At 41.0% G+C, this 23,414-nt stretch overlaps 1 protein-coding gene and 1 long non-coding RNA gene across 6 annotated transcripts in view; one reads left to right on the plus strand and one right to left on the minus strand.

The window, feature by feature from the left end:
* Window positions 1-23,414, plus strand: part of GRM1 (glutamate metabotropic receptor 1) — a 190,876-nt gene that overhangs the window by 150,195 nt on the left and 17,267 nt on the right. For 4 of the 5 annotated variants that reach the window (XM_042016768.1, XM_042016770.1, XM_042016772.1 and 1 more), the window contains exons 5-7: window positions 1,118-1,286; window positions 3,169-3,295; window positions 8,274-9,204. In XM_042016768.1, coding sequence (XP_041872702.1) covers window positions 1,118-1,286; window positions 3,169-3,295; window positions 8,274-9,204 — 1,227 coding nt within the window. Of the gene's footprint in view, window positions 1-1,117; window positions 1,287-3,168; window positions 3,296-8,273; window positions 9,205-20,983; window positions 20,989-23,414 lie in introns of all 5 variants that reach the window. The other variant, XM_042016773.1, reaches the window with a different exon arrangement.
* Window positions 10,204-21,840, minus strand: LOC121659045. The gene is made up of 3 exons (XR_006014146.1): window positions 21,304-21,840; window positions 20,401-20,524; window positions 10,204-10,649 (listed from the first exon to the last, which is right to left on the minus strand). It is a non-coding gene; the product is annotated as an uncharacterized LOC121659045 (long non-coding RNA).

Raw genomic sequence — 23,414 nt, forward strand, 5'->3', positions numbered from 1 at the left:
ACCTCAAAATGGAAAAGAAAGAAATAGATGTCTCTCTTTGCTCACAACCAAACATCCCAATTTTATTTATGGCTCATAATTTGCTTACCTTACCTTTCATTCTTAAAGCATTCTTAATGCACAGATTAGCAACACCCATTATAAACAAAAGATTTTTATCTCCAGAGACTGAGGCAATCCATTACAGAAGAGCAAGGCAATAAATCCCAGGCTTGGAAAATAGAAGATGCTTTGTTATTTTCAGTTCCAATGCTGATTCCTTGTTCTCCATGCTCTTTCTCTTGTCATTTATTAAACAAAGTCCTCCCCCTTCTCATCTTAAGAGACCAGGCTGTAGGTTTAGCCTCATTTTTTGTTCTTCCTCTCTGTGCTCCAACATTCATTCTTTCATTCTTGCTTATTTCATACTAAGAAACAAGCCACATTCTGTGGAGTAAAAGAATGAATAGAATAATTATCAATAAGGGATGTGCACACACCAGGTCCAACACACTGAAGGCAATGGTAGAGGCTGGATGTTTATTGTAACAGTTCTTTATGCTTCCCTTACCTTAGCCTTGGGAAGTGCTCTCCTGCTTGCCTAGGTGAGGAAGTTACTGTAGTGACTGAGGTGCTAATTTTTCCTGACAGAATCACTGGGCTACATAATATGAATGGTTGAACTTAGAGCTTACAGTTAACTTATGGCAAACCAGTTCAGTTGGTTTGAGCATTTCTACTTAAGAGCATCCAGCAAGGGCTATACTACAACCAGCCTGCGTGGAGACACCAAGTGAAGGTTAAAGACCTATTGACAAATTATTTGAAAACATGGCATCCAGACATTGCCTACATGTGCATCTTTAGCAGAGTTTACTGTCTTTGGTGTGCAGTTCTTCCTGGACACACAAAATTTTTCCCACAGTTTTATGCAAGGCAGGCAATCAGCAGTTGTGTGTCAATCAGAGCTGACATTTCCCGTGATTCTGCTGCAAATCCTACAGGATCTGGGGTTTTTGTGAAAACCAAGTCCCTGGTATTAAGAGATAACATGAATATTTAGAGCAGAAGGAGAAGAGTGAGGTAAATTTTTGTCCTTTATGTTGCAGGAGAGTGACTCACTCTTTTTTCCTTGCAGGTATGACATCATGAACCTGCAGTACATAGAGCCCAACCGCTACGACTACGTCCTCATTGGGACCTGGCACGAGGGCGTGCTCAACATTGACGACTACAGAATTCAGATGAATAAGAGCGGAATGGTCCGATCGGTGTGCAGCGAGCCTTGCCTGAAGGGCCAGATTAAGGTGTGCCTCAGACAATTACTTTCTGCTATAGAAATATGAATATCTAGTCAGTGTTTTTCCCTAAACCCAAGCAAGCTTCTTTCAAGCCAATTGGTAGGACTTCCTTTCGTTCAGGAAAGCCAAAACTATAGAAAGACTCCTAAATTAACATCTTTCTTTAATGATACCATATCCAGGCCCATGTTTTCTAAAATTACCCTTTGTAGGGATGCAGAATCTTCTAATGTGACAGAATTTGAATTTCACCTTATGTGAGAAAGATTTTCACTTAGTCATTGCCTACAACATTCAGTAGCTGTGATTCACTTGGGGGCTGATCTTGAAAATATCGTGACCCACGGGAATCCAGTATTTTGTTCCAGCAATAACACCTGCAAGGAAAAGTTGAAAAAAAAATAAAACCCCCCCACGCCTGTTTGTATCTCATGTTCACAACAGGAGGAATGGAAACACAAATGAAATCACTCTATGTTCACCAAAGAGTAGCACTTGCATCAGGATATGAATAATTTGCTACCAGTCATGTCTGGATGACATATAGACATGTTTCACTACTATCAAAATGGTATGGATGCATTAAGTTTAAAATGGCAAGAAGCCCATTCAGCAAAATCTCATTAGAGCAGACCTCTTTTCTATTTACATTTAATAAGCACATTTGCAGCTTTTTATTTCTATTTTGCTACTCTAAGCAATAAGCGATTGATGATTTGGCAAAGGCATAGTGACATACTCAACAAACTTGGAGGAGAAACATTATTGGTATTTACTACCCTCCCAAACATCTTTTCCCTGTTTTTGAGATTGTGCAGTTTGTGTATATGTGTATATGTAAACACCATGCATACAAAATGCCAGCTTCAGCTCTCTTTGAAGTCTATTGGACTCTCTCCACAGACTGCAGGAGGAAATGTTAACAAAAAAAAGCCCACAAAGCCAGTATTCAATAAAACAAACATTTGCATTTCACTACTGTACTTCTCTCTGCATATAGATGGATAGGAAGATCTGGAAGAGAAGGCTGGATTCCTCCTTCCTGGCAAACAAGGCCAGAGTCTTTGTCAGAGCCTTAGAAACTGGAGATATCCTTAATCTTCCTTTCAGCCTCAGGGTAATGAAACTAGGAATCAAGACAAGGAAATAATCTTCTCAGCATTGGATCATTACATTTAGCAGCCCTCACAGCAAAGAAAGAACATTTTCAGGGACATTTGTCCTTAAAAAAGCTGTTGTGAAGCATGAGGTTGGTCACTGCTTAATGTTTTTTTTCTGCTAGAACCCAATACTTTCGTTTAGCAGGATGCTTTGTAATCTGCTCTTGTCTGAATTTCTATTTACGCTTGTGTAAAGAGCCCCAAAGAGACTTCAACATAAATTGGAATTTATGTGTATGTGATTGTGCTTGTGTGTACACGTGTATATATATATGTATTTATATGCATGAATTACTCTTTGTTCTAAACTTTGACTTTGTTTACTGCTTTTTACTATGCAATATATATTAAGCATGGGCTGAGCTACTTGTCCTGACCTCTGCCATCTCACGGAGAAAACCTGACGTTTGATTGAAAATATGACATTCACCCTGCCTCTGTACCAGAGGGAAAATGGTTTTGTACTTTCAACTCAGAACTGCTTTCCCCAAAACAAAATAAAATCATCCCCAGAGGTTATCCTTGAACTCCTAAGCACAAATTTTAACATGCAGGAATAGATACAAAATCATTATTCATGTTTTCTAGCTGTTTGAAATGTGCCATACACAGGAATCCTGTCATATTTTAAACAGTTGTATATGTTATGTGTTTGCTGGGGGGTGGTGGTGTGTGCTTCTTTGTTGTCTGATAGAGGATCAGAACTGAGGATGTATTTTGGATTGCAGGTGATCAGGAAAGGAGAAGTGAGCTGCTGCTGGATTTGCACTGCTTGCAAGGAGAATGAATTTGTTCAGGATGAATTCACGTGTAAAGCCTGTGAGCTTGGCTGGTGGCCGAATGCTGACCTGACAGGTAGGGATGTGTCCCTCCAAACACATTCCCTTTCTACAGGGCACAAGGAGAACGCCGTGTGCAGGACAGTAAGATGGCAGCGTGCAGACATATTAAAGGTACATACTTGGACAAATGTTCCAGTGCAGTTTAGGGTGTCTTTCGGATTAGTGCAACAGCAGAGACAATACATACAGCAAAATTTCTGCCAAGAAGAAATGTTATAGTCTGTCTGTTCCTTTCCTTCATTTAGCACAAGTATTAATAAAGCTGCTAAGACTGCTAATGAACTCAGCAGCATTTGCTGCAATTTAGCAGTGACTATCAAGTGTTCAGTTCATTCTTGTCATATTGATTTGGTATGCTTTTCTGATCATTTTACCATGCAGTTAGTAGCACTTTACCTGGGATTTCAGGACCTTCAGTAACCGATTGCTGGACTCTTGTTTGGTGTAAAGACCATTCTCACTGCACCCATCAGCAAGAGGAATTTCAACAAAATCCTGAGAAAAGTTGCCTAGAAAGGGTTAGAATTGGTCTCCCTTGTGTATATGCTTTGGATGAGTTGCACGCTGTGGCATCCTTCTGTTTATTTTTTACTTGTGAAGGTCAACTTCCACACCTGCTCTGGGCTTCGAAGCAACCATTACCCCCAAAAAATAGCTACAACACATTGAGAAGCATCACCCTGACCTTAGCATTTGCTTTGTATCACTGTGAATGACTAGAGGCCTCTGCCCCATGTCACCTCTGCAAATCTTGGATGCCAGCAATCAGAGAAAAAACCTGATCACCCTAGCCAAAGATCAAATATGCAACTTATCACATCTTTGTCATTTACCATGACTGGCTGGCAGCTAGATGTTGCTGCAACATTTAGCACGTAGACAAAATCCTCAAAGTTTAATTAAATTGTTCTATGAGATACTTCAAGCTAGTCACTGAAGCCAAATGAGCTCTCAGAGGATGCATTTTGAGAGTGAAAGCTAGCCACTTCTCTGGGTAAAAATATTCTCTTAATCACAGGAGACTGGGAAACATGACCCATTGTCTATCTTGCTTTTCTATGGAAAATAAGTTATGGTCATGGCCCAAAATGTATGTGTAAATGTCTATATCCCGTACCTCCCACTCCCACCACCCTGCCCTGACCCTGCTCTGGTGTGCAGCTGAACCTACAAACAGACTTGCCAGGATACAGAAATCTCAGTGATCATTCAGACCCTTCAAGTTTCATGTCAGTGGGTTGTAGGGAGAGGAGTTAATGAAAAATACATTCTGTAAGGGCCCAAATTACAGAAAAACATCTGGTAATAATAGAAACCAAAAAATCCACAGAACCCATCATAAGTGTCCTGACCATTGGAAAAGCTCATATTTAATTCCTGCCCCTAGGACACCAGTGTCTGCTAATTTTAAAGCAGATATCCATAGACAACCAGCTTTTGCTGATCTTGGAGGTTCACAGAATTGTTCATATCTTCTCTTCAGGGAAGAAAAGAGAACTTAGCGATTAAAAAGAAGCCAGAACAAGAACCTGGTGAGAGATCAATATGCACTTGAGGTAATATGGTTCAGTGCTACCAGCTGCTCAAAGTGGCTCAAAAGGGGTCATGTCGAAATGACAGGCACTGCTGAAAAGAGTTGCGGAAAGAATCAGTGCTGGAAAAAATCTCCGGGGCATGTTGCAATCTATTAACTTTTAATGAAATCAGTAGATGACCTGCTGATTTGTGTTTCTTCTCAGCAAGGAGACTGGACTGCTGCTGTTCTAAAATCACAGTAACGTCAGCCAAATGACAGCATAGCCATCAACTTATTTCCTAGAGAACATTGAAATGGCAGTCTGCTCCTGCACAGCTTCTTCAGTCTGTCTTATTGAAGAAAAAACCTTCTTTTTTTAACCCCTAAAATTGATTTACTTGAACTATACTACAAAGTCCAAAGCTGTGAAGGGAAGCTGATGCCATCCTAATCTTTAGAAGAGGGTGATTTATCTAGATAAACTCTGTCTCTTGAACTTTGTGGGAGTCACCATTGGTATGATTTAATTTGGAATTCTCTCTTCTTGCCAGGACTCCTATCAAACATGTTTTTATAGCTTATTTTATGTGTTGTATTCATACCCTGACAGTCACCATAGCATCTAGACACAGACGGTAACATCTCACAGTGCAGATTGTTTTTCCCTTTGCCTTAAATCTTAAATGCTAAACATGTATGTGGTTTTAGACTCATTTTCCATTACAGATGGAGGCTCTAAAATCCTTAATCCCTTCAAGAAACGTGAAGCACATACTAAACTATTTTGTAAGACATGCACTTCAAGGTGCTCATTTTCTCCATTTGAAAACAGTCTCTGTTGCTCAGCAATCACTTCTTGACATTTTAATTTTATTTTTAAATGTACACAATTTTTTTTAGTTGGCTTCCCCTACATATGAATTCAGTGAAGTGGACTCAGCAGACACAAAGGATTTCTCATCACAGATGATGAAAATCTTACCTGAGAAATAGTCACTCAAGCCAGTACCTTAGACCTTGTGCCAAGAGAAATTTTTTATAGTACCAGAATATAATGTAAAAAGGATGAATGTCAAGCTAGTAAACTCAATTTACAAAAAACACCTTAAATAAGCAATAATACAAGATAGGATAAGAAGTTTTACAGACTTATGAAAATAATCATAAGGTTTTGGGGCCGTCAGTTACCTGGGATGTGCTAATGACCCCAGAAAACATAACAGATTCTCTTATTAGCTTTGCACTATGAATATAAAAATAAAAAAAATTATTAGCCTTTTGATCTTGGGAATTATTCATCGTTAAATGCAGGGAAAATAGTGCATGAAAGCTACCAGACATATTTTTACCAGAAAATTTAACTGTGAAGCTTTTGCTCTGATTTTTTTGAGGTTTGGGTTAGTTGCTGTGGGGGCTTTTTTTTTTTTTTTTTCTCTTTGTTTTGTTTTGTTTTGTTTTTTAATGTGTGCACAATTTCCTGGGTATCCTCCTTCAGTCTCAATGTGGTTCCAGAGGCCACTTTATAATTTATAATTTTCTTAATTTATAATTTTCTTTATAAAGTTTTCTTTGTATTTTATTATATTTTCTTTATAAAATAAGACCTCTGGTGCTACGGCTACAATTTCTACTGTTTTTGATGTTACAAGCATGTGTAACAACACCACCTGTACTTAAGTCAGCTTGGCATTCTTTGAGACAAAGTGTACAGAATCATAAGACCTTCTTTCAGTTCATATGACATTGGCAGATATTAAAAGTTCAAGCAGAAATTTTCCATGTCAGGACTTTGCCTTGGGCTGATTTTTTTTTTTTTTTTAATTTCAACAAAAACCATTTTTTCTCCTTCTGTTTCTCAAAATGAGGTTACAGTAAAACTGTTCAACCCCAATCCATACCTTGGCTTACTTCTCTATTATTTGGAAGGAAGGACTTTACATTACAGTACAGGTACCTACATTACAGCAGAGGTATCTGTTGGTAGTTTTGTGTCACCCCATGGAAGATGCATATAAATTAGGCAAAACGATGGGACTCAGAAGCTTTTAGTTCATAGGTGGTTTCTGCAGATATACTCCACACTGAGGAGGAAGGGACTGAGCATGACTTTAGCCCATCACAACATCAGGGCCCTTGTTAAGATTTAGCAGCAAAACTGAGAGGAAAAAATGCCTCTCTCACAAGCTTGCTGACATTACCATCTCCTCCCTGTTCTTTTCAGGCATGTCCAACAACTCAGATAGGCAGAGTTTATGAGCAGCCAGGCCAGGATGAGAAAATCTGGACCAGCGGTTTTGATGAAGACATCTGGGTGGAGAGGTGGCTAGAAAAAACTGAACTGTAAGGGGAACTGAGGCAGTGATGATGAGGGACAGGCAGGAAAGATACTTGAGAGGTGGGGGAAAGGCAGAAAAGGTGAGCTGCGTCCTAGGGAAACTGGAGGAGGACAGAAACAAGAAGTAGAAGAGGCCATGGATACTTCCCTTGGGATAAAGAAACATTTTAAAAGCATTTTGGAACTACTAAGTGAAGAACAGAAATTAGAAAATGCCAGAATGAAGGTTTTCCATAACAGCTTCACAACCATAACATCTTATTAACACAAATGATTTTATTTTCTCTGTAATGTTTATTGCTGGTATTACTTCTTCAGCACAGTGAGGAAGATACCCAGAGATTCCTTAAACTTGAGCGTGGGAGAGAGCAGTTAAGCACCATCTTAACAGATACCTATGTTTGCACATCTGTACTAGTCAGAAAGGAGAGTCTTTCCAGTTTTTATTTGAAGGCATGCATATTCTGTGGGTTTGGCTTTTCCAAGGGAATTAAATTATATTTTTTAGTGGAAAAACAAAGAGCAGAGAGGGTTTGACAAAATAAGAATATGGTAATGTGAAGAGAAAAAAGGAAATGTACTAAGAAGGTATGGTATCTATGATACAGTTCCATTAAAATTTTGGATTTATTACAATTTTTCTGTCCGTAGACCTCTGATTAATTTATATTATTTATAAAATCACTCTCAAAAGAATGTAGTAGATCCAACAATAATGATTGTGGTAATGATCAAATAAGTTAATCTGAGGAGGTAAAAAACCTACCCATTTTGATTTGCAACAATGCTTTCACTGCTGAAATGAAGAGATGATGCTGAGTTTGTCTGTGTTCTGTTCCCAGCTGTGCCTTTGATATGCTGGGCTTGTAATCAGGTATCTCCAAAAGCAGGTATTTCCAAATCTAATTTCCTCTTGTAGGATCATGAAAAAATGTTTGGGACACCCAAAATGGATGGCTGATTTTTGAACATATTTCATGTGAACTTTTCCATGCTGCAGATCATTTCTTTGTAAAATGTTTTTAATAATCCATGTTACATAGCCATATGCTAATGTTTGTATTATATTGAGATACAGGAAAAGAGGGTTCTTCCAGGAGCTGCCTTTCTAACTCTCTGTTTCTCTTCTGTACACTGCAGGCTGCGAACCCATCCCTGTAAAGTACCTCCAGTGGAGCAATATAGAGTCTATTGTGGCTGTGGTCTTTTCCTGCCTGGGAATCCTGGTCACCATGTTTGTCACCCTTATCTTTGTGCTCTACAGAGACACCCCTGTTGTCAAGTCCTCCAGCCGCGAGCTCTGCTATATTATCCTGGCTGGCATCTTTCTGGGTTACGTCTGCCCTTTCACCCTCATAGCTAAACCCACCACGACATCCTGCTACCTCCAGCGCCTTCTGGTGGGCCTCTCCTCCGCCATGTGCTATTCTGCCCTCGTGACCAAAACCAACCGCATCGCGCGCATCCTGGCGGGCAGCAAGAAGAAGATCTGTACCCGCAAGCCCCGCTTCATGAGCGCCTGGGCCCAGGTGGTCATCGCCTCCATTCTGATCAGCGTGCAGCTGACACTGGTGATCACACTGATCATCCTGGAGCCCCCCATGCCCATCCTCTCCTACCCCAGCATTAAGGAAGTTTACCTTATCTGCAACACCAGCAACCTGGGCGTCGTGGCTCCCGTGGGCTACAACGGACTCCTCATCATGAGCTGCACATACTATGCCTTCAAGACTCGCAATGTGCCCGCCAACTTCAACGAGGCCAAGTACATTGCATTCACTATGTACACCACTTGTATCATCTGGCTGGCCTTCGTGCCCATCTATTTTGGGAGCAACTACAAGATCATCACCACCTGTTTCGCAGTGAGTCTGAGCGTGACAGTGGCTCTGGGGTGCATGTTCACTCCTAAGATGTACATCATTATAGCCAAGCCTGAGAGGAACGTCCGCAGTGCCTTCACCACCTCGGATGTGGTGCGTATGCATGTCGGGGATGGCAAGGCACCTTGCAAGTCCAACACTTTCCTCAACATATTCCGGAGAAAGAAGCCAGGGGCTGGAAATCCAAAGTAAGTGGATTGACTGCAGGTACACATCTATCTGTATATGTTCCTCTCTTTGCCATTCTCTCTTGGTTGACTAGTCTGCTGAATAGTAAGGTATGTAACAGTTTTTCATCTCATGTGTAGCAGAGAAGGTGGAAATGACCCTTTAGTTCCAAGCCTCAGATGGATATTGACATGTTCCTTATTATCTTCTCTCCTACTCTGAAGTCAGCCCTTTGCACAGCTCCCTGTACCACTGGGGCAAGTCAGGCAGTGGCAGAGTAACCAACTCCATCTGCAGCTTCTTGCATCTCCGTCACATGTGCCTATGACAGGGATCTTGTGCCCTGATGTGCAGTTGCTCTGCATTATGTTCAAACTGAGGTGCTACTGTAGCCTTTTAGAAAAGAAATCTCTGTCTGAGTGATTGTAAATCACACGTACTTGCCTAAGGCCACTGGAATGTGTGTGAAAGCTGGGGACTGAACATTAGTTTTTAAGGAGTGTATTGTGACAGCCCTCATGATTGTGATTCAAAAGCACTCTCCATGCTATCCCTATGCTCTATTTAATACTCAGCATTATGAGCAATACTCTTACTCATCATTCGTGTCAATCTCTCCATGTTCCCAAACTCAGCGTTGGTGTGAAAGTTGCAGAAGTCAACTGATGGTGAAAATGAACTTGCATTCACATCTATTGAACCTGTTATTTTCCTTGCTAATAATTAAAAGCAACCCAGATGCAGCAGAGCGGGAGAGAGAACTGTTACTTCAAACAGCAACTCCCTGTGAGAAGCTGTCTGAAAATTTGCATTCTTTATTATCTTATTGCTTTTTAATCTTTAAAGAAGCACCACAGGGCTAGATATGAGCTTAGATGATTTTTGTCCCAATTAAAAAAAAAATAAATAAAGCACCAGTGAAACCTACATTTCTGAGCTTCCTAATGGAATTGAAACTAAGTTAATTTCCAGTTTTTTGGGATCTGTAGGTTTCTGTGAGTCATTCAAGTTGGTTTTGATTCAGTTTGCATAAGAAGCATTTTCATCTGTCCTGGTGATGGAGGTAATACTGTAGAAAACCCATGCTGTGATCAATTTTGTCTTTATGCTACTTCAATACATTTTATTTTTTTGCTTGACAGGGGGTCAGAAGGGAAGGGAATGGAGACCAAAGTGACCCAAATACATGGCTCGGTGTGCCACAGAGGCCACATCAAGGCTGCCAGCTGCTGGGCTAGACGGAGAAGGAGCAGGGAGTGGCAAGCAGTCCTAGCAGCCACCACCTCCAGGGAGATGGCCAAAAATCTCCGTAGCCCAAGAGCTTGAGTTCCATGCAGATAGAAAGATGGAGACTTCCTCTGACTCTGTGGTAGTTGGATGGGGACTCAGGCATCTGTAAGAAACTAGTGTGGTGTCCCTGCAGCGTGGTCTCAGGCTAACGCTGTTGGTTTCTTTAAGATGTTGTCTGTCAAAAAAAGAGGACTTTTAAGTATTTTAGGTCATGAGAAACTTAATAACTAATTCTTTGTTCTGCTTGTTCTTCTTCTGCTTTTATTTTTAAAAAAGTAATATTAAAATATCAAAAATTATTATTAAAATTATTATTAAAAATTATTAAAATATTAAAATACACTTAGATATACTTAGATATGCAATATACTTAGAACACAGTTCTTAATATGAGAGAATATTTCATCCCATTCAAAAGTTGAGCTTCCCCCTCATCATTGTCACCTTTAAAACACAATAAGGCTTACCTGAGCTTTTTAGCAATTTGTTTGTTACACAATTTTAGTAAGATTTTCTTGACCTCCCTGTTAAGCCTGTGTGAGTGTTATGAAGCAAAAAAGCTCTACAGAGTTTTAAGTTGCTTTTCTAAACTAAAAGCTCAATACCTAGTTAATACGCCTTTTTTCCTCAAGTTAAGCATCCCTGCCTTTTATACAGCCAAATTCCCACCCCTGGCCTAAACCTCTTGTACAGTTACTGCATGTTCTTCACCCAAACCAGCACAGGTGCAGAGGCACACTGGGATTGCTGATGGAAAAGGACAGCCCATCTCTCTGTTCATAGGCATGAAGAACTGAAAGAAGTTTAATACAGAAACATGAAGCCTTGGAAATAAAGTCACAAGGCAAAACAAAAAGTAATTTCAGGGCTTTGGAGGGTTTCCTTAGCTCCTAGCTGAGTCCATTGCAAAATTTCTGAGGACATTGTGACAACACAGATAAAAAAGTGAGTCACTGGGGAAATCAAGAAAGAAAAAGTAGAATTTGCTGCAGCTTTTGAAGCACCTAGATAACTCAAATGTGTAGTCAGGTCCTGAAACAGGACTTAAAGCTACTGGTACGTGCTCAGTGCCCACAGGAATGACTTCCAGACTGATTTTCTATGGGTTTTTTTGTGGGGGCTTTGTTTTGTTTTATTTTTTGGTTTTGGTTTTGGGTGGATTTTTTAAAGTTTGATTTGGTTGGTTTTTTTGTTTTAATTCCCTATCAAAACCTGGGATTTATTTGCCACGTTTTCAGTAATTCTAATCCCTGTAAGTATGTTGCTCTGTTTTAGAGTCTTCAATAGTCTTTCCCCATGGCCACGTTTTTCTGTCTATAGGTGGCCAGCAGTTCTGAACTCAAAAGATTTCTCTTCTAGGTGTGTTCATCTATTTTCTTGTTATACCTTCTCTCTCTTCCTAGTTTGCTTTTGTTTTTCTGCTTTTCAATTTTCATCTCTTTTGCTCTCTGTATCAAATCTCTTCTCTGCTTAATCCATTGAATTCCAGTTTCTAAACAGAAAAGTGGCATCCATCTAAATTAAATTGGTGGGGAGATATAGGGTTAAATTGAATTAGTTTTAAAAATGGAAATTTTTTTACGTTTACAAGGGCAAATCAAACTTATATAAGCCTTCATAAAGCATTTTCATGCAATGTTGTGCTGTTAGTTTAACTAGTATAGCTTGGGGATTAGAGCAAGCCAAGGCACTCTTCCTTTCTCCTTCCTCAAGTAAAGCAAAATAATTAACCAGAGAAGTCTATTAACACAGGATTTATTAGTCAATTCAAAACCTTCAGCTACCTCTGGTGCTGATCTAGAGGTCAGAAACATCATCTTGAAAAATGTCTGTCCCAGTTGCATTGCCACAGATTTTCAGTGAAAATAAATTGCTTAGTAACACTGGTCTTCACTTAAAAAATAAAGCACACTGCTTTTACTGATCTGTTGCACTCTGAAGATGGTATGTGCGGCCTTGAGGATTTGAACTCTCTCTTATATTGGCTGAGTTAAACTATGAGCAATTACAGCCAGAATTATTTTCCATAGAGCTGGCTGGGAATTTTCCTGTGGAATATATGTGTTTCCAGAAAATTCTGGCCTCTCAAAATGTTTCATCAAATCGGGCTTTGCTGGTAAGGATTTTCCCTGGTCCAGAGGGACTTCCTTTTTTCCCATGGAGAGAAGACATTGGAAAATCATGAGGGAATCTTACCCCAAAAGTTAAAGCACTCACTTAGGCTAAGAGCATCTCCTTTATTTCCCAGGTGGATGCTCTATAACTGGATTATGCACTGTCCCAGGGCAAGCCTCCTTTCTCTATGTCCTTGTCCGTCCAGTAGCATTTTGGAACAGAGAAAAAACATTGTAATGCATACACTAGGGAAATACTTTGTATTATTCTGTGAGAGAGCTTGAATCTGGGTCTGAGAGATCCCTCATGAATGTCTTCAGTACCAAGCAACTGTCAGTCTTACCCTCTTGTCAAATGAATACTTAAATATGTATAAAAAATGGAGCAACTCCACCAGGAGAGATGAAGAGAGACTGTTATCTGCTGCTTGTATTGAAGCTTTGTGGGGACATTTATTATTAGTTTGCTACTTGATGGTATTACAAGATCCTGGCTGTTATAGGATGATGGCATAGCAGCTTTTATTAGGAGAGCCTTTTGCATCTATTTTTTATTTTTTCCAGATGCGAGATGAAAACTTTTGTGTATGGATCTTGCTGTGATCTTTAGCCTTGATCTTGGCCACAAATGTTACTTTAGTCTATGAGGGTCAATAAGAAGGACGTGTGTACAGTGCCTGTATGATCCCTTCCCTGGAGAAGAAATGCTCCCTTCTGTACTACATGCAGAAAAAATAGCCAGTGACACTTCAGATACTGATTCTGATGAGGTTTCAGGAAGTACCTTCTCCAGCCACTGCTTCAAAAGGACCCTACTCAGTGTGCAGGAGACTGAAGTCAGGCCTGCAGTCTGCAGGTCTGTTGTGTTGCTTTTCTGTGGTACACACACAATTCAAATAGAGTTGAGCCACACAGCAAGGCTCACCTCTTCTATCATGCTTCTTGTGGGTTGCAGTAGCCTGGAAGGGATCAGTGCTGCAGGAGTGACTGCAGGGAGAAAGTTCATTTTTTATCATTGGGTAATTAGCTCCAGGTTTGGCAGTGATGCTTATGTGCTCCCTCAGTCTCCACGTATAAATTATTTTAAATTTATGGTTGAGAACCCAGGTCTGGACACCATTTTATTGCAGTAAGTAAGGATTTATTTGTCAATATACACTGTGTAGCAAAATCTGACTTAATAGGAAGCCAACTAGCAAGACTCAGTGAATGGCCAAGACTCCACATTAATGCATAGGCCACCTGCTTTCCCTTTGTAATTTTAGTATATTTACATCCAATTATTTTTCATCCAGCTGTCTGCCCTTAGAAATGAATAGCTGATTTAAAGTACTTCCAAACATGTAATTTATCTTTTTAACACATTTCGGCAGTCCATGCCTCTAAACTGCTGTCACAGGCATCCACTCTAAGCAGTGTCCAGGCAGTCACCTGGCCCATGGATCTCTAAAATTTGGTTTCTTTTATTCCAATAAAAATTTCCAGACAACCCAACATCCCTTAGTAACTTCTTCCTGCTTCTCTTTGTCCTTTCTCCTTCTGTTCTGGATCCCTACGTACAGTTTTTTAACTGGGAATCAGGGTTCTCAGTAACCTCTAGTACCATGTCTGTTCCCTTAGCATGGCTTAGGGAACTACCTGCCTTTTTGTCTTGCCAGTTATAAAATTATCTCCAGTTATTCTTAAGTTAGTGTTTCTCTTTGAACTGACTTGGTGAGTTGGCATTTCATCTTGAGCAAGCTGTACTGACAAGTCGTGCTTTTCTGGACTCATTTCCCTTGGCCACTCACAGTCCACAAAGGCTTTTGGGCTCTTCGCCTCTTTTTCCAAGCCTCCCACACATACACAGTGAGGGGAATCTTAGCACAAGTATGTCCAGAAGATTTTGTTTCACTGGTTTTCGTGGTGGTGGGAGGAGGCAAATGCACAGTGCAGCATGGCAAGACTTGGAGCTTCCAGAAACAGAGAGTAAATGTTCAGCCTGCTCAGTTGCAGTTGTTCAAATGTAGATCTGTTACAGCCTGTCACTTGATCCAACCTGACTGCCCTGTCATAGGAATAGGTGCTCAGGAGTACTCCATGTACTAATAACATAACTCCAGTTATGTTATTACTTTGTGGAGTCAATATTCTATCTTTAAACAGGGGTTATGGAGGCAAGAGGGAGGGAGAAAAGTTTGAACAAAAGATGTGAAAGCACTTTTGATGTAAAACAATGCCTTTTGTCCTGATCTCTGCAGGCTAAAGTAGGTGAAATTGAACCAAACCAATCCATCTCAACCTGGCACAGCCACACAGGGAATATTTCCCTCTGTCTGACTGAAATGCATCAAAACACCTGAAACAAGTCAATTTAGTGGAAAATGCAAGGAGGATTAAAAAAAACTGGTCACCATTGTACCTTCTCCTGTAAAAGAAATATATTAAATCCTGTGCTTCAGGACACAACACCAACGTGAGAAGTATTTTCTTTGGTCTAAAGTGTGTCATCTAGCCTGCAGCACACAAGAATTATCTTTAAATGCTTCTTATATAGATTAACATCTGGTGTAGTTTTACCTTCATACAGCAGTGCCAAACCAGTATAGAGATGATTGCTGAATCCAACAGGAAATTATAGACTACCTTGCTTTGCAATTTAGAAAACTGATGCAGTGGGTAAACTTCTCATGTCCTGCAGTAGTATTGCAGACACAATAAGAAAGACCTTCATTTTTACCATTACAGACCTTGGAAAATACCACATTCCAAGGTATTTTCAAGAACACCCTTACACCTGCTTCACCTGCACAGCCATCCTACTGAAGCTTACCCCGGGGGAAATGGCATATTATGAAAGACAATTTTGGAACAGCAGAAAGGATGTGAGCTTCTGCCAGTGGGAAAAATTATACAGAAATTGAAAAGAAAAAAAAATTGGCAAAATTGTACAGGACAGATTTGGTTGTTTATTTAACCAATTTGTTGCTGTATATCTGATCTTTTCATTAACCTCCAATAAAATGCTGACACCCACACTCTGGTTTTGGGGCTGACTCTCTAGGGCAGTGGCACCGTGGGGCACAAGGTGGTGCGCTGGTCCGTGGCTTTGAGGCTCCCAGATCCCCATCAGGGCATGAGGCTCCAAAACCACTGGATATTTGGTTCACCCTTACATCACACCCAGGGCATATCATGGAGGAGTCTGCTTCCTTCACAGGTTGATGCAGATATGGCACCTCTAGAAAGGCTCCTGGTGACACAGCTGTCACAGGGAAGGCAGGTAGCACCCTGGTCTGGCCTGATTCATCTTTGTATTGCAGCCCTCCCTGACATTTACCCAGCTTCTGTATTCAGTGTAGTCTTTCACCCTTTTCTGAGATTGCAGTGCCTTTTTGGGAAAGCCTCTTGCATGCTCACAAAGGACAGCTGAAGGTGTTAATGCCAAACATCTCTCTCTCAGCAGCTGGTATGTTTGCTGGCTTTGCTGGGCTGTTTACTGGTCTTAAACCATGAATGATTTTGCAGACACATAGCGCTGTGACATGTTGCAGCTCTTACCCTGTTCTCTTGTGGATGTGATGTGAATTTCATGTAAGAAAATACAATAAACCCAGTCAAGCTGTTCAGTCCATGTCAGTATATTGATTTAAGTGAATATTTGAAACTCTCAGAAGACAGTTACATGGTTCCAAAGAGACTCTTAGAACCAATGTTAAAGAACTGGGAAGAAACACAAAATAACAGGGGAGTGTGAAACTGAACAATCCAATGGTAATCTCTTCTAGCTCTGCTGCAGGGTTGTCTATTAAATTTGATCTATGTAATTATATCTAATATTGTCTTCCATAGCCTTGAATTTGCATTCGCTTGTGATGCACATATATTGTAGTTCTGGCCCATAGACCAAAAACTAAATACAGAGTAGGAGATAAAAGATTTTCAGATATCACTTCCACACCTACATTTCTTCTCAATTAAATAACTACTAAAACCCATATTTATTTAAAAATCAGGCATGGCATACGCATATATCAAATTATATACCAAATTGTCTATCTGTGTGTATATGTGCAAAATAACCAGTCTGGTGATAGTGGATTTTTTCATCCTTCTAATGAGAAATAAGGGGCATAGCTGCATAAGGCAACATAAGTTTTCCTTGCAAATTATACCAACTAAAGGGAGTCCCAGCTTATGCATAACTGATCACATGCCATTCCTAAGGCAAGATGAGGAGGAGTGGGGACAGATACACACCATGATTGGGATGTTTGTGATCAAGCACAAACCAAAAGGCCTGGCTCAGTCAGTTTAAGCTCAGTCCTCTGGGTTTGCTTCCATGGCCAAACAGAGGCTGCCTGAGGTTACATTTGGGAGAAATAACTTAGAAAAGCTATGAGGTTCTGCAGTGGCCTCTCAGTAAGAGTAGTGATGATAAACCACCCCCCTCCCAGGCAAAACCCAGGTTGTATTGAGTAAGTTTACAGGATACATTGCCTGCACCCCGCCCTCCCATCCAGACTTCTGCTTCTTTATCACCAGTCAGAGCCACGTTTTATGTACATGGTCCCTTTAGATGAGAGGGCTGTTGTGTAAGGTTTTGTGCAATTTCCTCTCTTTCTCAGAAGTTTCCAGTCCATGGCAGTTTTGCCATTTTCCTTTCATGGGCACTCACAACTTCGTTCTCCCAGGAGATTTTGACAGGATATAAATCTAAGGCATGGTCTCTGAGTCCAGCCTGGTTCTTGCCGAAGGACTGCTGGAGAACCTCACCTTACTACTCCTTTTCTTGTTTTGCAGCTCTCAGGATGCTGAATCAAAAAATGTTTTTCTGCTTGGGGGCACTGCTGTAGCTTTGTTAATGACTCTCAGTACTTAAGCACAATGACAAATAGATACACAGTCACATTAGAGGGGAGCTTTACAGTTATGTACCATAACCTCTGCTTCCTGACTGAGGGGAAGTAAAGGCAGCACTACAGAAATCCTGGGGAAAGCTAGTATCTTTCTTGGCATAAACCACAGGAATGAGGACACCACTTGTAATTTAATTTCTTGCTTGACTGGATCACTTATTACATTTCCTTGTATTTTGGTATTTATATACATTATTCACATCCAGTTAGGACGCTGCAAAAGTGCACCAACTCAATAGTGAGTGATACAAACAACTGCGTTCACATGTAGGGATAAGCAAGTGTTGTTTATCTGCTTAGCACCATACTCTCACATTGGTTTGGTTACAATTGTCTCTGTGAGAAAAATAAGGAAGAAAACGTCACCTTTTAAGAGTGTCGGCTACATAAGTAGGTGTTGAAGGTGGTTACATCCAGTTAAGCACCTAAACCCCTGGATGTTTCTGACCATTACATGTAGAAATCAGATTCCAGCTCTCATAAGCACATTCTCAGGAAACAAAACAATCCCCAAACCTACGTTCTCTGTGTAGTGCTCTGAAATAGAAAATGGAAATGGAATAAAGAACTAAAATACAAGTCTTCTAGAGGTCACTAACATTTTTAAAGTCAAGAATGCAATTTACCTCCCTTCTTTTCTGAAAGTGTGATGTTTCAGCCATGGCACTGTTGTTCACCTCACCTCAGCAGAAACAAAGAGAGCTGTGACATTTCAAAAACATATGTTAATTCATGTACAAATACTTGCTAGAATAAACATGCAGGGTGTTCTTTCTGCAAGCATTTATTCTGCAGGGGTCTCTGAGCCACCTTTTGATTTCATACATCTTTGAGCTAATTTGGAGGTGAAAAAATTTGGGTACTGAAGGATATCATGTGGATCTCTAATATTCTTTATGGAAGATCAAGGCTATAAAACAGCAAAAGTAGTATTCACATCTGTATACAGTTAATACCGGCGTTTGTTTTTTCCCTCAAATGAAGACATCTGAAAAATACTTTTGATTCATACCAACAATTTAATGCAAAGTTACTAATGTGAAATGAAGAACTACTGCTTATTTATTCAATCCTTTTCCTTGCTTAGGGACACATAAGAGGCACATAAGAGCCTAAGAAGGGGACAAATCTCTTTCACTGATGTGAAAAGCATTTTGCATTCTGGCTTGTTCACAAGCTTATCCCTACTTGTGATGAGCACTCCCCTTTGCTCAGGGGTGCCTCACTGTCCCGGTTTGAGACAAGTTCGGAGGAACGTCCAAAATGGATGTCCTCTGACAGAAGGCAGGTTACAGCCACCCCTCCCCACCAGGTTCGGGAAAAATTTTCCTCGGAGGGAAGTGAAAGGAAACAAACCTATTTATTTAACAAACACAATGCACTCAGGCACGGGGAAAGAATAATGCTAAATAATAAAACCTCTCGCTGTGGAGAGAACCTGGTAAATTTCAGTCCTTTCTTTGGGTATGGTCTCTCTCACTCCTCTCTGGAGCTGGGGTTGGGCGTGGGCCCCTCCGGGCCTCCCAGATGATGTTCTGGTTTTGCTGAACAGTCCAGAAGAGTAGAAGAAGAAACTGAAGTTCCAGGGAAAAGACAGTATGCCTCTGCTAGCAGGTTGTCTCTCTCCTGAGAAAAGGAGCCGAGGGCAGGCTAAAAGCAGGAAGGGCGCTTCCTCCCTCTTGCTGCCACAGCAGAACGCAGGGGAGTGTGTATCTGTGTCCTTGACCAAAAAACCGCTTTGAAAAGTTGGCCTGGCTTTTTTTTCTTTCTCTTGGACCCAGTTTTAAAAGCGCAGGAAAGCACAGGATTAATGTCTTGGCACAGAGCAGGTGATAGGGGATGCACATCATTAAGTCACCCCAAGACACTCACAAAACAAAACACCACAAGACAAACTGCAGATGCTATGATCACATGCTGACAAAGCATCTGATTTTTAGCCAGACTCTGTAATTCACAAATGAATCCTACCCCCTGAGAGAGAAGATGGTCCATCTCTGCTAAGGGAATGTAGGTGGGTATGGTTCTCCACCCTCTTAGAAATTAAATCTGCAGAATCAAGACATGTTCATTTACAAATACCTGTATAAGGATATGATGGATATGGCAAAGCAGAGGCTAACTTCTGCTGCACTACTGAGTCCAAAATCTGGACGTAGTTTTTGCTAAATATCCATCCCTCAGATGTGTGTAACAGAGCAATTTGCTTTCTTATATTTTTGTTCTTGGTTATTTAAGAGTTTGTAAGAGTAAGGAATTTAAAAATCTCTTTCTTGGCTTTCTACTTGAATTAGATTTTTTTTTTCGTTAGTATAGTGTGATGCTTTTTGCACTTGTCTTCTGATTCTGTTTTTCATCTGTCCCAAACACACTGAAAACTATTCCCATCTGGAGCAGAGGTGTGACAACATTCCTCTCTGTTCTCCCTGTTCTTAGCTCTGTACCCCAAAGACTCTGAATGGGCAAATTTGTCATTGTCAGATCTTTTTTTAGAGTTTTCAGACCAAGGTGCATCTGTAGAACAGACTCCACACACAGAAGACATACACTGTCAAAGACTCACTAATAAACATGGCCAGCATGAGAAATTGGGTTCTCTGCTGTGCCAAAGGAACTCTAAGAAACCACTTAAAGCGTGGGTTGAAAGTATATTGTATCAATAAAACATCTGCCTCCACATTAAAGTTGTTAGAGACTATTTAATTTTGAAATAACAAGTCAACTAATTCTTCAGAGTGTGTATGTGCTCTGGCATTCAGCCTCCCACACCTGACAAGCATAGGTTAAAAGTCATTATCACTGAAAACTGCAAACAATTGTGCAGGCTGAAAGTAATCACACAATTTGTTACTTTAAAGCCCACTTGAAAACTAAAAACTCCAGGTTTTTTGTTAGTGCATTATAGACAATTTACCATTTCTAGTTTACTGCTTCAGTTTATCTCTTCTTAAGCTGTTTCCCCTTCTCTGCTCTCTGGGTTTGGTTTTTTTTTTTTGTGGTGTGCAAGATGTGGCTTTCTTCCACCCTATAAAATTAACCTTAAAAAGAGAAAAAAAGAAAAGAAAGTGAATTACTGTCTTCTGGATTCCTTGAGCCAGATTTCAAGGTCAGATAAACACTAATGTCAGCACAAGACAAACTGTCCCTAATGTCCATGGTTTGGGGAACAGGGGTGAGAGTTGTCCCTTTCAGCAGAAAATTATTAGTTTAGCACAGCTGTGCTGCAGCACCACAGCCAGAGATGTCAAAGCTTATCATAAACTCTATCAAAACAAGGGCCCCTTGATCTGATTATAGCAACCCCTCACTAGTAGATTATTTGCTGGTGTTTGCAATTTCAGTCTGATCAGCCCCAGAGAATCACAGGTTCAGTTTAAATAACCATCTACAAGCCACCTTCTCTTTAGCATATCTTCCTTCCCTTTACCCAACACTATTAATCTTTCCTCATTCTTGGTGTATTAAAGCCAAGAATGTTCACGCTTTCTTACTTAGAGTTCTTGTTGGTCTTCCCCTCTACTTGAATGATTTTTTTTTTTTTTAAAATGTTATTTTCTGGCCATTTCTTTTCCTGGCACAACCTAAATCTTCAGATAGTTCCATTCAGCCTATTTTGGCTGGCTTGCAAGCCTTGCATTCCCGGAGAAAAGATTGTCTGGAAATTGGGACTTATTCCACATTACTAATTTTTTGCATCTCAAACCCCCCAAACAAGTTAACTAACCAGATAGCCATCATACCCAGGAAACAACCAATCAAACCAAAAAAAGCAAATCCCGTAGTCTGTGGAAACCCCCCCCCCCGAGGGATTATCTACCTTGAGCAGACTGACAAGGACTGATAGGGAGCTATGCCTGAAAGCGCAGCCACAGCAGCGCAGCCAGCCGCAGCAAGTGCCCAGAGAGCAGACGAGGCGTGGGGGTGGCATCAGCCCCGCTGAGCCGCGGCTCTTGTGCCCAGCTGGCAGGTTCATTCGTGGGCTCACGGGGTGGAGCGCGGGATTGCGTGGGTGTGCAGTCGGAGCTTGGGTGCCTGGGCAGTACAGGCTCTGGGGGTCACAAAGTGTGGCCCCAGGCATCTCTGTGCTCCCCAGTCAGTGAGCAGTCCTTCCTCCTTTACTTTCCCATATTCTCTGAAACATAAGGCTATAAACATTTCTTAATCCTTAGTGTTACGTAAGTTATCTCAAAAATCTCTCCGGCCACCATCCCAGACAGCCAGGAGATTTTCCTGCAGCTACTTTGGGCTATCATAGCCTGTCAATCCACAAATGCTTTAAGCTGCCCTAAGCCAGAAGTGACACTCAAAGCCTTCCTTTACCCCATGCCATCACTTCGTGTACGCAGGGACAAGAATCTGCTGTGAACTCAAATTGGGAAACAAAAGGGGCTTTTTTCCCTTTCTTTTTCTGGCATAGTTGTGACCCAGATTAGTTGTCCCTGTCATTCCCTGCCAGATGATTGAATAATTGCACCAAGGGTTGTGCTGACACAGAGGGGATGGTGGAGCAGCAGAAGGGAGCAACTGGGGAGTGCCAGGGCGCTCCCCCAGCACACATCTGGCTCCTGCTGCCCTGGGGTGACCTGAAGTACACACAGCCTTTGCTCCATATTCACTCTCCAGCTCAGTGCAAGGTCTTTCTGGGCATCCTTCTGGGATTATGTTCTCTTTGGTGACCTTGACCCTTCTGTCCTCTTCAGCAGATGCTCACACCTTGACAGAAATCACTCCTGCTTCTCAGTCCTCTGTGGGTGATAATTATCCAAATGCCTCACTCTGCTGGGCAAGGGTGAATAACCCTATAGACTCCTTTCTACTTGTACTGCTCTTTGCACCACGGCTCTTAATTTCTCTCCAAAACCTGTCGCTGTGCTGTTGATTAGCATAATTAATTTAAAGCCCAGAGCAATTATTTCCAGACATCACTTAGACAGGATTTCAGTACTTGTGTTTTAAAAATTAATTTGTACCAAGAATCTGTCCATCTTCCCAACTTCATCTATTGGCTTAGAAATCTTCTGTCAGGTCCTAGCTCATATGAAAGGCATTGAAAATTCAGCTCCCCATCCTACAGGAAAACGACATGCCCTTGCTTCTTTTTGTGTAGATACCTTTTGATGCAGCCATGACAACCATACATAAAACCTGACCTTTCAAGGACACAAACATCTGAAGAGGAACATGCTTCTTCCTAGGAAGATGCTAGAACTGGAGAGGCAAGAGGATTTGGGGTGAGAGTTGAGTTGAGCACTTTACTGGTCTGGTTCTGCACATGAGGGGTGCTTACCTTCCCAGTCACCTTGCAGACTGCTAGAGCACTGAGGAGGTGAAAAGCAGGCCAGAAAGTTTGTGGTGTTGCTGAGCTATTCCTTGGGAGTGCAGAGGCAGCCAGTCTGAGTGTTGGAGCAGGAACTGCTCTTGAATGTGAGGCAGTGTGCCAAGGGCACATGGTACAAGACTTCTGCTTTCCTGTATTAAATAAGTTCTTTAAAATGAGAAGCTGATTCAGGGCTATCACTTAACTTTCCTTGAATATCCTCCCCATTTTACTTTATTCCTAATGTTATTGATGGTCAGTTGTTTCAAATGAGATTGTACAAATTCTGGTGATGTGCTATTCTGTACTTTTTTCACATGGGGAATGTGAAAGATTTTTTTACAGCTTGGACTACATCTAGTGAGGAGGATCTCTGACCATGACTTCAAATGATAAGTAGCACAGTGTACTGCACCTCAGTTTTCTTGGGCACCAGACAGATTCATTCAGTATGCATCTGTTTGGGGAGTCTGATTGAGCAGAGAGAATAATTCCAGAGCAGAAGGTGAATGTTTCTAGTTTCACAGCTGTTCAGATATAAAACATTGCAGATAGCAATTTACACTTCCTATAATCCTGACACAGCTGTTTGCCTCATGGGATGATTCATT

Source organism: Corvus kubaryi, unplaced genomic scaffold (genome assembly GCF_017639235.1).
Source record: "Corvus kubaryi isolate FWS band 111438036 unplaced genomic scaffold, C.kubaryi_AGA036_p1.0 split3-73, whole genome shotgun sequence".
NCBI classification, from domain to species: Eukaryota; Metazoa; Chordata; class Aves; order Passeriformes; family Corvidae; genus Corvus; species Corvus kubaryi.